Source organism: Solanum dulcamara, chromosome 12 (assembly GCF_947179165.1).
Source record: "Solanum dulcamara chromosome 12, daSolDulc1.2, whole genome shotgun sequence".
Classification (NCBI taxonomy): Eukaryota; Viridiplantae; Streptophyta; class Magnoliopsida; order Solanales; family Solanaceae; genus Solanum; species Solanum dulcamara.
This window is the reverse complement of record NC_077248.1, coordinates 66,440,465-66,454,776: the sequence shown is the minus strand read 5'-3', so window position 1 is coordinate 66,454,776 and position 14,312 is coordinate 66,440,465. Positions and strand designations below refer to the sequence as shown.

The following is a 14,312-nucleotide window of genomic DNA, read 5'->3' as shown; positions in this document are numbered from 1 at the left end:
ATCTGAATATTAAGATGTTATTAAGATTAAGACGTCTGAATTTAAATGCACATATGAATATTAAGATGTGTATTAAGATTTAGAGGTTTGAATCTAAATACACATCTGAATATTAAGATGTTAGTTAAGATCTGAATGATAACAGTCTTAACTATTAAATATTCAAATGCATAAATGCCCCCTAGCAATCATACGAGATCAATTATGCAATTATGCATTAAAAAAAGTCCTTGAAATTGGATTTTCTTGATGAAGTAAGTAAAATTCAAGAGAATTTTTTTCATAGAAATGGCCTATTGTTCAAAGTCGGAGGAGGAAATTAATTTTCACCCAAAGTTAAGAGTGTTCATTCCACTTTCTTGAATCTTATAACAGTAATTGAACTATGCACAATGAAAACCAAGAACAAAAGTGGTAGATAAATGGAAGATTGTATTTAGAATTGGAATACACAGGGGGATCGACTATATGAATCCTTACTGCTTCATTTAAGATCAACTCATGTCATCATCGTTACCAAATAAAGTAAAAGCAGAACAAAACAAGTTTTAATACCGTTAGAGGTTCTCTAACGAGCCTCGAACGAGGAAAATGTAATTGCATTTGCAGTGCAAGAGTCAGTGTCAGACCTGATAGAAGTAATTTCAGTTGGTATCACATCTCTCAGAAAACTGGGTTGTCTTGGCTGTGGTAGTGTACTCTCTCCATTCAACATCAAAACCACAACAGCCATATTTGGTCTGTCTTCCGGACTCTGCTGGACACATAACAGACTTACATGAATGCACTGCAATATTTCCAACATGGAGCTTATGTTCTCTAACGAGGGATCAACTAACGCAAGGGGTGTCCCTTCCGTCCACATTCTCCATGCCTGAAAAGGGAATAAAGAACAAAGGCATATTACATAAACAAAACATTCAAACATGGCTTCAACCGGCAATTAAGCACTCCAATTTTGTGTATGCATATCTAGACACTTCAACTTGTGTCCATTGTGTCAGTTGAAAACTCCAACTTACAAAATGATCATTTAGACACCTCCAAAATTTATGTGTCACGTCAGCGTCGGATATCCACAAGATACAGTAAAGACGAGTTGGAGTCCTAAGTTGTCGGTTGAGACCAAATTAAGGTGTCTAGATGTGCTCTCTCAGAGTTGGATGCCTATTGCCACTTCTGAATCATTCAAACAAAGAAGAAACTGGAACTTCTTCAAATCTTACATATCCTATAAGACTGTGATGATGATGTGGATGACGGAAGCATCTGTTCTTCTTTCCGGTTACTATGTCCAACAATAGCAAACCGAAACTGAAGACATCAGATTTTACTGAAAATAGACCATAGAGCGCATATTCTGGAGCCATATAGCCGTGGCATATGATCAGCTAATAAAATTACACGACGGATATGGATGTGTCGTGGATATAATTTATGGCTAGTTTAAACTTACAAAGTTCCAACAACCCTTTCCGTGTTGTCTCCACACTGATCTCCTTGAAAGGTTTTTGCCAAACCAAAGTCCGAAATTTTTGGGTTCAGCTCAGCATCAAGCAACACATTACTTGCTTTCAGATCTCTGTGAATAATGCGCAATCTTGAATCCTGATGAAGGTAGAGAAGACCACGTGCAATTCCATCGATGATCTGGAAGAACTTTGACCAACACGGACCTTGTTTTGAAACCTCAATCCGTAAATACAGGTCCTGCCCACCATTTGGAACCTGCCGAATATCAATCAAATCGTGGAACCAAAGGAGACATCCACTTCCTTGTTCTCTGATATCTGAGTTTGAGTAAGCCATACACGAACAATTTTTGAAGCATGCTTCCCTGCACTCTTGAAGATTCAGTGTACCAGTTACCCAAGATTTGGTGGCATCTGGTAGCTTCAGCCCAGAGAATTTGACAAAAACTTCCTTATTCTGACAGTTAAATGGCTTGCTAAGAATGCATCCCTCCCACCAGTCCATTGAGTTCCAGCTTTCTATCAAGATCCGTTTGTAAAGCTTCATTCCAGGTAACAGTGTATCAGAAGGGTAATCAAAGCTCTGCCACAGATAGAAATCTGAGCTAGTGCCCTTCTCATCTCTTAGGATAAGATTAGCTGAATCTAAAAGCTGTAAAACAGGAGATTTAGCATCCTTGAACGAATTGTTGACCAAATATCACCACTAGTCCTACTACTGGTAACCACGATACTGCCTGTGCTGTTTATCGTGAGTTCTCCAGTACGATCTTTGATCGGGGTTTTCCTGTTTGCCACCCAAACACAACAGTTATGACAGGAATATTCTTATACCAAATGCCCAAGTACCGGCGTGTTGAACTGCCTGGACTAAAGAACCAAGTTCAAAAGTCCCCCCCCCCTCCCCCAGAAACTAAGCTCTCGCCATCACTTAGATATTGAGATTGACTGATGCAATGGGACACTGCACATATTCTCCCCAGTAAACAAGCACAAAAGGAAATAAACAAAAGAACTTCCATGGGTTTATAACAACTAACAAGAATAGTAGTTTGAAATCAGATGGAAATCTCCATAAGATGATGCATTTAGCTAGCTAATAAGAGTCTATTCCCAATCAGAATATAAAAAAAAAAAAAAAAGGGCAGCCCGGTGCACTAAAGCTCCCGCTATGCGCGGGGTCCGGGGAAGGGCCTGACAGATTCAAAAAAGTCTAATAGTAACAGAATTGTTAATTATTACTCAATGGAAGTAAATGATGCATTCTTGTAACTAAGACTATTCAAAGTCTGAGCAAACCTTTAGGACATTTCAGTGTATAACTTATAAGACTTTTATCATAACATGTGTGGTCCTGCTCTCATCTTGGTGAGAGAACAGCCACAAGATTTGGCTCACTTAGCGTAGAACTGTATTAACTGACAGTCTATTAGTTCGTCAATGCAATGATTATGAAATATCATTAACTTGGTCTTTATTTCCATGGATAGTGACTAGTAAGATATCGACTCATTGACTCTAAATTCATTCCAATTATACCTATATTCCACACGCTGAGAAAAATATGCCATTAACTTGCAATACTTGTGATTACTCGTAAGAAGAAGAAGAGGAAGAAGAGGCATCGAAACTCGGAAGAAAGAGAAAGATTTTGAGTTGTGCATTGCACAACACCAACAACAACTACGACTCAATCCCAAACAAGTCAGGGTCGGCATATGAATCTCCAGTTCTTCATTTAAGCTCATTTCATATCCTCATCATGTGCATTACCGGAAAACTCTAAGAAAAGTTTCAGCTTAGAATTTATCGAACAGTGAGGTTTGGATATTAAAAGGTTAAATTATTAGGAAATAAGGAAAAAAGACCCATTGGTAGAGACAATTGAAAGAACTGATGGAATAAGCTGTTTCTCCATAGATACAACTTTCTGTATATCAAACTGAAACCCTTTTACACAGCTTGCCTATCAAACCAACCCCGCATAATTTCTCAGCCATATTCCATAATAGGTAACAAATGGTTGAATATCATTGAATTATTAGAAAAAGTACTCAACAGCAGAGACAATTGAGAGAACTGATGAAACCAGTTGTTTCTCCATTAGTACAACTTTCTGTATATGTTTTTGCAATGTATTACATGTTTACATAGAGGAAAGTATAAAAGACAAACGTTACAATGAAAAGTTGAATTTTTGGTGAAGAGCTTCTTCTAACAAAAACTGAGATTCTCAAATGTGATGACCCCTTTATCCCTATCCATCAATAACTGATACCCTTTACACAGCTGACGTATCAAACCAACCCCTTTATCCTTATTCATCAAGATTTTGCATTGTGCATTGCACAACACCACTAACAACAACACCTCAATCCCAAACAAGCCGGGATCAACTATATGAATCCCCAGTTCTTCATTAAAGCTCATTTCATATCCACATTGTGTGCATTTACCGGAAAATTCTAAGAAAAGTTTCAGCTTAGAATTTATCGAACAGTGAGGTTCGGATATCAAATGGTTAAATTACTAGGCAAAAAAAAAAAAAAACTTTGGTAGAGACAATGAACAGAACTGAATAAACAAGTTGTTTCTCCAATTAAATTCAACTTTCTGTATAAGTTTTCACAATGTATTACATGTTTTCATTAGAGGCAAGTATAAAAGACAAAAATTACAACAAAAAGTCAGAATCTTTAAACCTAAATACTGAAATGTTAGAAAGAAAGTTCAGAATCTACAAACTCTTGATGAAGAGCTTCTTCTAACAACAACTGAGATTGCTCCATTAACTCAGGACTCAATCTGAACATCAAAACACAAAACTCCATCTGATTAAGAGCCCCATCACCATCAAAATCCCCTTCTTTAACCATACTCTTAAGATCCTCATCACTCAAATCTTGCAACCCTAACAAAACTGAATTCTTCTTGAGACTCTCAAATGTGATAACCCCTTTATCAATATCCATCAATAGCTGAAACCCTTTACATAGCTCACCTATTAAACCATCCCCACCAAGATTTTCAGCCATAAAAGGCAAGAAATCATTGAAATTGGATTTTCTTGAAGTAGTGTTATCCATTAAAGAAAGTGAAAATTGGAGAGATGAATCAAGAAATTGATTGTGCTTGAGGAAAAGGGTGTGGTGGAGAATAATATATAGAAGAGAAGAGGGGTTTCTGGGAAGGGGAAAAACCATGGGAAAACAACTAAGATACAGTGAGCTTAACGTGAAGTTGCTTTTTTGCTATGAAGAAATTGCCAACCAATTTCCATAATTGACTCTTTTCATATTAGGGGTATTTTGGTCATTTTGAAAGTTTTTTCAAAATAATTAAAAAGTTTTTTTAAAAAAAATAATTATTTGATATTTAAAAGTCATTTGATCGACTAATTCAAAGAATAATGAAAATATATTGGAAGTGAGAAGTCAATTGTGATGGCGTTTGTGTGACATATATCTTATGAATAAAGATTTATCGAGATTTAAACTTGACAGATTTAATTTTTAACGATTTTAATACTTTGGATTAAATGTTTAGATTTCTTTTTATGATATATGGGAAAGCATTTACTTTCTATTGAATCAAATGTCTTCCACAGAAATATATACAAATGAAAAAGCATATAATTCCAAATGTTTTGATCAAATCAAAGTCAAGAAAATTTGGTGGACAATTTTCAACAAAAATCTTTTGGCACCCTATTAATTATTTATTTAATTCCCCGTAATCACGTTCGTCATTTTTATTCCATTGAAAAAAAATTGTATTTATTTGTTTTTCATTTTAATTACACAAACCCCTAATTACATTTTGCTATAAGATAAATTTTATCCTAGTGTAATAGTTACAAATCGCCACTAAATAGGCAAATCTTTTATGATAAATTCGATCGTAAAAGCACATAAAATTTTTTAATCTTATGACTATTTTTTTCCAAATATAAAATCACTTGCTCAACTAAGTCAGCTAACTTTGTGAATTTTATTTATATTATAATTGTCATTGGTGTGAAATGCTGAAAAAGGTAATGATATTCAATTTTCCATGTTGGTCGTGTAGGTTGCTATCATGAGTGGAATATGAATTAATTTGGATAGTAACAAAATAATCCTTCTTTTGGCAATAAGTGCTAATCCAACGTATTAAGCAAGGCACAGAGAATAAGTCAACACATTGGCCTTTAAAATCATTTCCAAATTTGATTAAATAAAAGTTAAATTAAATCTTGTTTCTTATTATGTCGACATGTACACTTATTCAATTATATATAAGTTTAAATATTAACGTATACACATTCAAAAATTAAAAATCATATATATCAGTTAAAATCAAATTAAACGATATGTTTACGTGAAACGTGTATTTACACTTATTCAATTTTATATGAGTTTAAAATGTCAACTTACACACATTCAAAATTTAAAAACATATATATCAATTAAAATCAAATTAAATGAGACATTGTATAACATCAAATAAATTTTGTTATGGACCATTGTGTGTGAACTGTTTTAACTAATTGGTCCCACAACAAGACCAAAAATAGTACAAATCACCACTCTAATACACAAAAAATTCATCTTTTTTCAATCTTGATTTTCATCAAATATATGAATCACAAAAAAACAAAAAAAAACATGAACAAATTTTTCTTCTTTTTCTTTACAATTTTCTCCTTGCTCCAAAAAATTAGTAACTCTCAAGGTGACACATTAACAACTTCACAATTTCTCAAAGATGGTCAAACATTAATTTCATCAGATGGAACATTTGAATTGGGATTTTTTTCTCCAGGCAAAAACATGACTTCAACAAATCGTTATATTGGTATTTGGTACAAAAAGATTTCAGCTTTTACACCAGTTTGGGTTGCTAATAGACAAATTCCTGTAAAGGGTATGTCTGGAATCTTGAAAATTGTTGAACCAGGTTATCTTGTTTTGATTAATGATGCTACTAATGACACTATTTGGTCTACTAATTATTCAACAAGTGTGAAAAATCCAGTTGCACAGTTGTTGGATACAGGGAATTTTGTGGTTAGAGATGCAAATGATGATGATTTGTTGTTGTGGCAGAGTTTTGATTATCCTAGTGATACTTTGTTGGCAAGTATGAAACTTGGAAGAAATTTGGTGACTGGTTTGGAAAGGTAAGTTCTTGAATTGTGTGATCATCTCGTCTAATTTAATTATGTTTTCAATATGTTCGGGCGTGTGGAAGTGTTTTTTTTTATTGGATCGTGGACTACGCTGGATATTATGTTGTTGGTGGTGGTCTTGAGATGTGACGGCTAAGGCCCAACTGTCAGGGTATTGTTTGCTTTGGCATGACCCTATGGGCCACTTTAAGGCTTTTTGGGCCTTACGGTTTTGGTGGCGGGCTTGGAAATGTAAGTTTGTGATTGTCTCGTTTGAAAGATTTAAGTTGTCAGAAGGAGCATACTTTTATTTACTTAGGGGTAGGGGAAGAGGAAATGAGAATGGATTACAAAATGGAGAATCGAACCCTCACCAATAAGGTTGGAGTTCAGGTAACCAACTTACTAAGTTACTAAGATTTCCGTTACTTAGGGTGTGTTTGGTAGGAAAAAAATTATTTTTTTAGATTACTTATTTTCTGATATTTGGTAAGTAAGCAGAAAAATATTATCTCAAATTTTTTTTACATACAATATAGGCAAACACTATGGGGTAGGAGTTAGGGATGAGTTTTTTTGGGGGGCGGGGGTGGGGCGAGGGGATGGGGCTAGTGAACCTCAAATATCAAGGTATTGTCCGCTTTGGCCCGACCTCTCTAGGCCACTTCAAGACTTTTTCGGCCTCACGGTTTTGTTCCCTTGGTCTTTAACCAAAAATGTGTTTGAATAATTGAGTCTTGATCTCAGTGTTACATGACCACTAACTCTCCTCTCCCATTTCGATGTGAGACTTGCCTGATACAAGTTTGTTACATGAGACCTAGAACCAAAGACTCTGCCTGTTGTTACTAAATTAAATCGTGTGATTGTCTCGTCTAAAAGCTTAAGTTGTTAGAAGGCACACGTTTTTGCTTACTTCATTTAATTATGTCTTCAATAGGTATCTTAGTTCTTGGAAAAGCGACGATGATCCTGCTCCCGGGGATTATACATATCACTGTGATCCTACAGGTTATCCACAGGACCTAATGAGAAAAGGGCCTAATGTAGTTTATAGAGCCGGGCCATGGAATGGTCTTAGATGGAGTGGAGCTCCAAACATGGTGAACAACTCGATCACCTCTTTCGGTCTAGTCATGAACAATCAAGAAATTTACTACAAATATGAACTAGTAAATAAATCTGTGCTTACAACTTTAGTGCTAACGCCTGATGGTAATGCAATGCGTATGATTTGGTTGGAAAAGAGAGAGGGTTGGGTTAATTATCATTCCGCGGATGCAGATCATTGTGACACTTACAAATTATGTGGTGCATATGGCACTTGCACAATGTTTAGTGATCCTGTGTGTCGTTGTTTGGATAAATTTGTTCCAAAACATCCGGATGATTGGGAGAGGGCTGACTGGTCAAGTGGTTGTGTCCGAAATCGTCCACTGAATTGTTCAGAAGATGGATTTATAATGTATTCTGGTGTTAAATTGCCAGATACTCAACATTCTTGGTTTAACGAGACTATAACACTCGATGAATGCAAGGTAGTTTGCTTGAGAAATTGTTCATGTATGGGATATACTAATCTGGACATCAGCAACGGAGGAAGTGGATGCTTGCTATGGATTGGGGAGCTCGTTGACCTCAGACAGCTCTCGGAATCAGGACAGGACATCTATATTAGGATGGCTGCTTCTGAGATAAGTAAGTAAGAAGTTGATGCCATCGAATTGATTGATCAATGTTTGTGTTTAAAGCTATTGTAACAGGAACCAATGGGAACTTTCGCAGGTTCTAATGATGGATCAAGTCGAAAGAAAAGTGTTATACTTGCAATAGCTTTGCCATTAGTGTTTGCAACGGTTCTTCTAGTCATAGGAGTATGCCTGATTCTTCGTAGACAGAAAAAGAGAGCGGAAACAATGCTCATAGAAAAAGGTAAGCTAAGACATCATAAATTGGAAGTAGATAATGTCATTCGCGCTATGATTTGCTCTTCTTTTCAGCTTTGCTGTCTGAAATGTCTTACTTATATGAACATATTGCAGGGAGATTGGACGACAACAACAACAAAGATAAAAACAATCAAATTCGCCATGAAACTTTTGAGCTACCACTCTTTGACTTGTCCACTATAATGAAGGCCACCGATAACTTTTCACTTGAGAACAAGATTGGAGCAGGCGGCTTTGGGAAAGTTTTCAAGGTAAAAATTGCATAGAGGATATTGAAAATTTGAAAATCGTTGTCACTTCTTTGATCATTACGAATATCAATATGTATGTCGTGAGCCTAATTCTGCTGATGTCGATTGGAGAACAAAATGTCACAAAAACATAGGTTGACAAGTAGTGAATGGAACACAAGTGATATTCTTTGATATGATCAAAGTATTCTGTTTCTGTTTTGGAATTTCTAACGGTAAGTGCACGTTTGCAGGGCGTGCTAGAAGGGGGACAGGAAGTAGCTGTCAAACGGCTCTCTGAAACGTCCAGACAAGGAAACAATGAGTTCAAGAATGAAGTCATCTGCGTCGCTGAACTTCAGCATCGAAATCTTGTGAAGCTTCTTGGATGCTGCATCGAAGAAGAAGAGAAGATATTGGTGTACGAATACATGCCCAACAAAAGCCTGGACTTATTTATATTTGGTTAGTTTTTGCACATGCAATGCATCAACTTGTTTCGATAGTAGAGACCTCTTACTTGAAAAAAGTTAATTTATATACACTGACAGTGTAAATCTTCTGGTAGATCAAAGAAGGAGCACATTACTTAATTGGCCTAAGCGTTTCAACGTCATCAACGGGATTTCTCGAGGACTTATGTACCTTCATCAAGATTCTAGACTAAGAATCATCCACAGAGACCTTAAAGCTAGCAATGTCTTGCTTGATATTGAAATGAACCCGAAGATATCAGATTTCGGGATGGCCAGAAGTTTTGGAGGGAACGAGACGGGAGACAATACAAATCGTGTGGTTGGAACATAGTAAGAATTTTAAAAATATGGGTCATTACATGTTATTTATTCTATCCAGATTATGTAGTCCTGTGAATGATTTTATGCAGTGGTTACATGTCCCCGGAGTATGCAGTCGATGGGATTTTCTCAGTAAAATCAGACGTTTTTAGCTTTGGCGTATTAGTACTAGAAATTGTGAGCGGAAAGAAGAACAGAAGATTCATTCATCCGGACCACAATCTCAACCTCATCGGCCATGTAAGTACCATACTACAAGAACATGCAAATTTCATTCTCGACGTTACAAACTAAATACATTATTTGACTCATAGACAGAAAGTATAGCATGAATCAACGATATTTTCTTGACATGAGGTTAAGCGGAAGCATTTGATCTTTGAATAACTCGGATAAAATACTTCCTCTCCTTTTCGCTTAACTTTCACATCAGTTCAGAAGGACCAGTTTCTTGAAGTGGAAAGTTAATCAACACAATGTAACAGGCCAAATTAGGATAAGTATACAACATAGTCCTAAAATTACAATTTGCAATGCGCCACATATCTGATTTATTTGTAATTAGTGGAAAAAAAGACTCGATTTGGATATGAATTTGTTAGCAAATGGATGTTAAATTTTCAGGCATGGATGCTTCATAGAGAAGGAAGATCATCGGAAATAGTAGATCCCGGCCTTGTTGAATCATGTCATATGCCTGAGTTGCAACGATCGATACACGTGGGATTGTTATGTGTTCAACAAAGTCCAGAGGACAGGCCAAACATGTCTTCTGTAGTTTTGATGTTGACAAATGAAGGCATTTTGCCACAACCAAAACCACCAGGTTTTTTCACAGAAAGGAACATAGATGATGCCACTGGATATTCTTGGAGTGATCATACACCTTGTTCTGTCAATGATGTAACCATCACTTTGTTGGACGCTCGATAGTGCGTACACGGAATTTTGTGCAAGCAATGTTGGCCTATTGTCATAGTTTTACTTCCTTGTGAATTGCTCCTAACTTTTATTTTACACTATATAAACAGTAGCGTACATAGGATTTTGCGCAAGCAGTATCAGCCTATTGTCACAGTTCGACTTTTACTTCCTCACGAATTAATAATTACATTGTATTATAGTGCATATGCCCCCCAGACTCAACTTGTGGAACTACACTGGGTAAGTTGTTGTTATAGTGTATATGCATATTATTTTTAAGGAAACATTGTTACACATACTATATAAAGTTGTTTTTTTTTTTTACGAAGCGATGTCAGATAACATTTGTTATGAAGTACGCAGAATTTTGTGCAAGTAATATCGACCTATTGTCACGGTTTGGATATTACCTCCTTTTGAATTACTTCTATATTTACTATACATGATATAGAGAGTAATGTAAGTAGGATTTTGCGCAAGCAATGTAGGCCTATTGTCACAATACTTAAACTTTTACTTCCTTGTGAATTGTTCCTAATATTTACTTTACACGATATAAACATTAGTGTATATAGAATCTTGTGCAAGCGGTACCTATAATCACAGTTCAACTTTTACCTCCTTCCAAATTAATATGTACTTTTGTGCATTTTCCCGCCAAAAAAAGTATAGTAAGAATAGATTCGTGGCGATCATCACGTGGAAAAATCTTGACAGATCGCTAAGATTTTTAATTGACGAAAAAAATTAGCCTCCCCAGAATTTCTGACCAAATCTTGATGAATCACCATAATTTTGCCGAATTTTAAATTGATGGCAAAATCGCCAGAATTTGACACAAAACCCTAACGGGTTGCCATAACTTGTGTAAAAATTTCACCAAAACATGTTTTTGTTTCAAAATTGGTTCAAATCAACTCCAAATTTGATATACAATCTTCTAATATCAAGCTAATAATTTCCAATAGTTATATTCAACCTAAAGTTTTAAAAAATAATAGGTCCCCTTTATCTTCTTTAAAAGTTTTAAATATTTAATTATCCTTCATTTCATAATAATATATAATCATCATCTCTTATTTCATTATTTTTTTTGTATTGGTCAACATGAAAACTAAAGTGTTGTTATGAGAATCAGAAATTGAAATAAGTGTCAATCAACTGGCATGCTTGCCATTGAAATGAAAATAATATTCTTTCATAGAAAAAAATGCAAATATGGACAAAAATAAAGAATTTGAGAAACAAACAAAATTAGCCTAATTGGAAATTGACAGCACTACATATGTATGAAAAAGTTGAATGGTTGAATTATAAGGATTTTGTGCACGTTTTTAGTTCTACTAATTCATTGAATTATTTAAAATATGTGTACTACATAAATATGCCTTTAACTTGGTCTCATTTCACATTTATATTCTCCAACTTTGGGTGTTCACAAGTAGGCACTTAAACTTGTATAAAATTAAACAAGTAGACATACATGTCCTACGTGACACAATATATTTAAGACGCCACGTAGGACATAAAATTGTCATGTAAGATGAATATGTCTATTTGTTCAAGTTTTGGATAGTTAAAGTGTTTACTTGTACACTAGAAAAGTTAGAGGTCATAGTTGACAGCTAAAGCCAAGTTAAGGGTCATATTTATTTATTATGCCTTTAAAATATTGAATATAATCTTTATTACTTAAAAGACTTGCCACAATTTTCAATCATCGTTATCAACCACATCTACGATCACAATCACTACTATCAATACTGTTAATCAACATACAATCAATCACTACAATTCTAAGCTTCTATCATCACAACTATATATGACTAGTGTCAACCATCATTACAAACTACTATCACGATCCACCTCCGATCACTATCACAATTCAGCACCCTAACTAACCACCACCACTACTACCACCTACGACATTTGCAGTCGCAATCATTATCATTGAATAATTATGGCCATCATTTTCAATTACAAATGAAAACATTATTATTAGAAAAAGATGCCTTAACGTTAATTTATGTTACAAATTCTTACTCAATTAATTTAGGCATACAAGGGTCACCAAAATTAGTGGGGCCCATACAACCAAACTCTATTATTGCTTATTTTTATATAACATAAGGATTGAATTAATCATGTTTTGTTACTGATCTTTGTAGTATTAATTTTTCATTAGCTTTAACTTGTTCATCTTGGTTAATTAATTAATCAAAAGGAAAACAAAGAGAGAAAGAAGATATTTTCCGCATTCAAAGGGTTGTGATAGAATGGATAGATCGTTCATCCTTAATTAAAATTCTCGATTCTGAGATTTAGAAATGAAAAAAAATCTAGTAGGAATTGTTTTTTTTCCTCTAATAGCCTTACGCAATACGAGTCTTAATTTTAAATTTTTGTCAGTTATCCCTTTTTTGGACAATTGCATGGTAAATGACCCCCTTTTCTTGCAATTTATATGAACATTTAACACGACGATCTAAAGATTCTTTTTATAGAAACAAAAAAAATCTTATGAGACAACGTCAGACCATGATCTAAAATTTTGTCGATTATGCAAACATTTGACAACAATCTAATATTGTCTACAAGGTTGAGCAATATATGAACAAATATTAGATCTAAGTCTAACATTATCTGAAAGAATAACTTTTCAAGGACTATATCTACGGAACTTTTAGAAATAAGAAAAAATAGACAATATCCTTAAAAAGGACACGTACATAAATAAATTAATCGGAGTCATAAAATAAATATCATACATTGAGCGAAAAATTAAAAGTCAATCATTGAGGAAGGAGGAAAAGATTAGGAAGATAGAAGAAGACCTAGAGGGAATGATTTTGCACTGTAGAGACTAGGAAGTCAAAGGTGTACAACTTTGAACAATTCATATTTTTTCACATTCTAATCAAATGTGTTTAAAATTTAAGTTGATTCACTACTAAAAAATTGTCAAAAATTAATCTCTAGAAATTGGTCTTTTAAAAAATTATATATTTTTTAAAAATAAGACGTCGATTTTTTATTTTTATTTTAGTAGTGAATTATATTATAAAATTATTTTTATGTAATTTTTAATATTTAGATGAGTGTAAAAGTGCTTGAGATAATTGTTGGAGGTGAATGATGGATATGAGATATTCTCAGAATTAAAAGTTGACAAGAATGTCAACAAATGGTATAAGGCAAGATTTTGAAATATGGGAAGAAGTGCCAATAAATTAACCTTCATTCATATAGTATAGTTTTTTCATTGATTAATAGCACATTTGGTCCCTAAATTATTAGTTAATTCTATTATTTTTTTTGTTCTTGTAATATATTTTATTAAACACATTTAACCTTAGATTACTTGAAATATGCACTTTTGATCCCTTTACTTATTAATATTCACATATCCTCAATATTATTAACTGATTCGCCGTGTAATTACCAAGGTCGGAGCTAGGTAGGGCTAAGGAGTTTATCCAAACTCCCTTAGGTGAAAAATTATATTGTTTATATATGACTAAAATTATTTTTTTATGTATACATGTTAGATGTTGAATTCCCTTTCGCTTTTTTATGTGTTTATTTTTTCATATTTTAAATTCTCTTAGTGAAAATTCTGACTCCGCTACTGATAATTACTCATATGTTGTACTAAACTTTTATTGTTACTTCATATTTGAGAATAATATACTTTGTATAAATATTCCAAACATAATGTATTTCCTGCATATAAAAAGGACCAAAATCAAATACTCTCAACTAATTGAAGGTTAAATGTGTCGAGTCATATA

The 14,312-nt window shown here is 34.1% G+C and overlaps 3 protein-coding genes and 1 pseudogene across 3 annotated transcripts; 1 reads left to right on the top strand and 3 right to left on the bottom strand.

Annotated features, from left to right (window-relative positions):
• Positions 1-183: 183 nt before the first annotated feature.
• Positions 184-1,414, bottom strand: LOC129877883 (G-type lectin S-receptor-like serine/threonine-protein kinase SD1-1). The gene is made up of 2 exons (XM_055953417.1): positions 1,227-1,414; positions 184-874 (listed from the first exon to the last, which is right to left on the bottom strand). Exons 1-2 carry the CDS (start codon positions 1,368-1,370, stop codon positions 569-571), a joined length of 450 nt encoding a protein of 149 aa, XP_055809392.1. The 5' UTR covers positions 1,371-1,414; the 3' UTR covers positions 184-568.
• Positions 1,414-3,902, bottom strand: LOC129875860 (G-type lectin S-receptor-like serine/threonine-protein kinase At4g27290; annotated as a pseudogene).
• Positions 3,903-4,047: 145 nt separating this feature from the next.
• On the bottom strand, positions 4,048-4,733 carry LOC129877882 (calcium-binding protein KRP1-like). The gene has a single exon (XM_055953416.1). The coding sequence runs from the start codon at positions 4,673-4,675 to the stop codon at positions 4,190-4,192; it is 486 nt and encodes a 161-aa protein (XP_055809391.1). The 5' UTR covers positions 4,676-4,733; the 3' UTR covers positions 4,048-4,189.
• A 1,271-nt stretch (positions 4,734-6,004) lies between these two features.
• On the top strand, positions 6,005-10,819 carry LOC129876109 (G-type lectin S-receptor-like serine/threonine-protein kinase At4g27290). The gene is made up of 8 exons (XM_055951434.1): positions 6,005-6,633; positions 7,562-8,319; positions 8,407-8,553; positions 8,664-8,821; positions 9,055-9,265; positions 9,369-9,606; positions 9,687-9,837; positions 10,222-10,819. Exons 1-8 carry the CDS (start codon positions 6,092-6,094, stop codon positions 10,528-10,530), a joined length of 2,514 nt encoding a protein of 837 aa, XP_055807409.1. The 5' UTR covers positions 6,005-6,091; the 3' UTR covers positions 10,531-10,819.
• Positions 10,820-14,312: the final 3,493 nt, after the last annotated feature.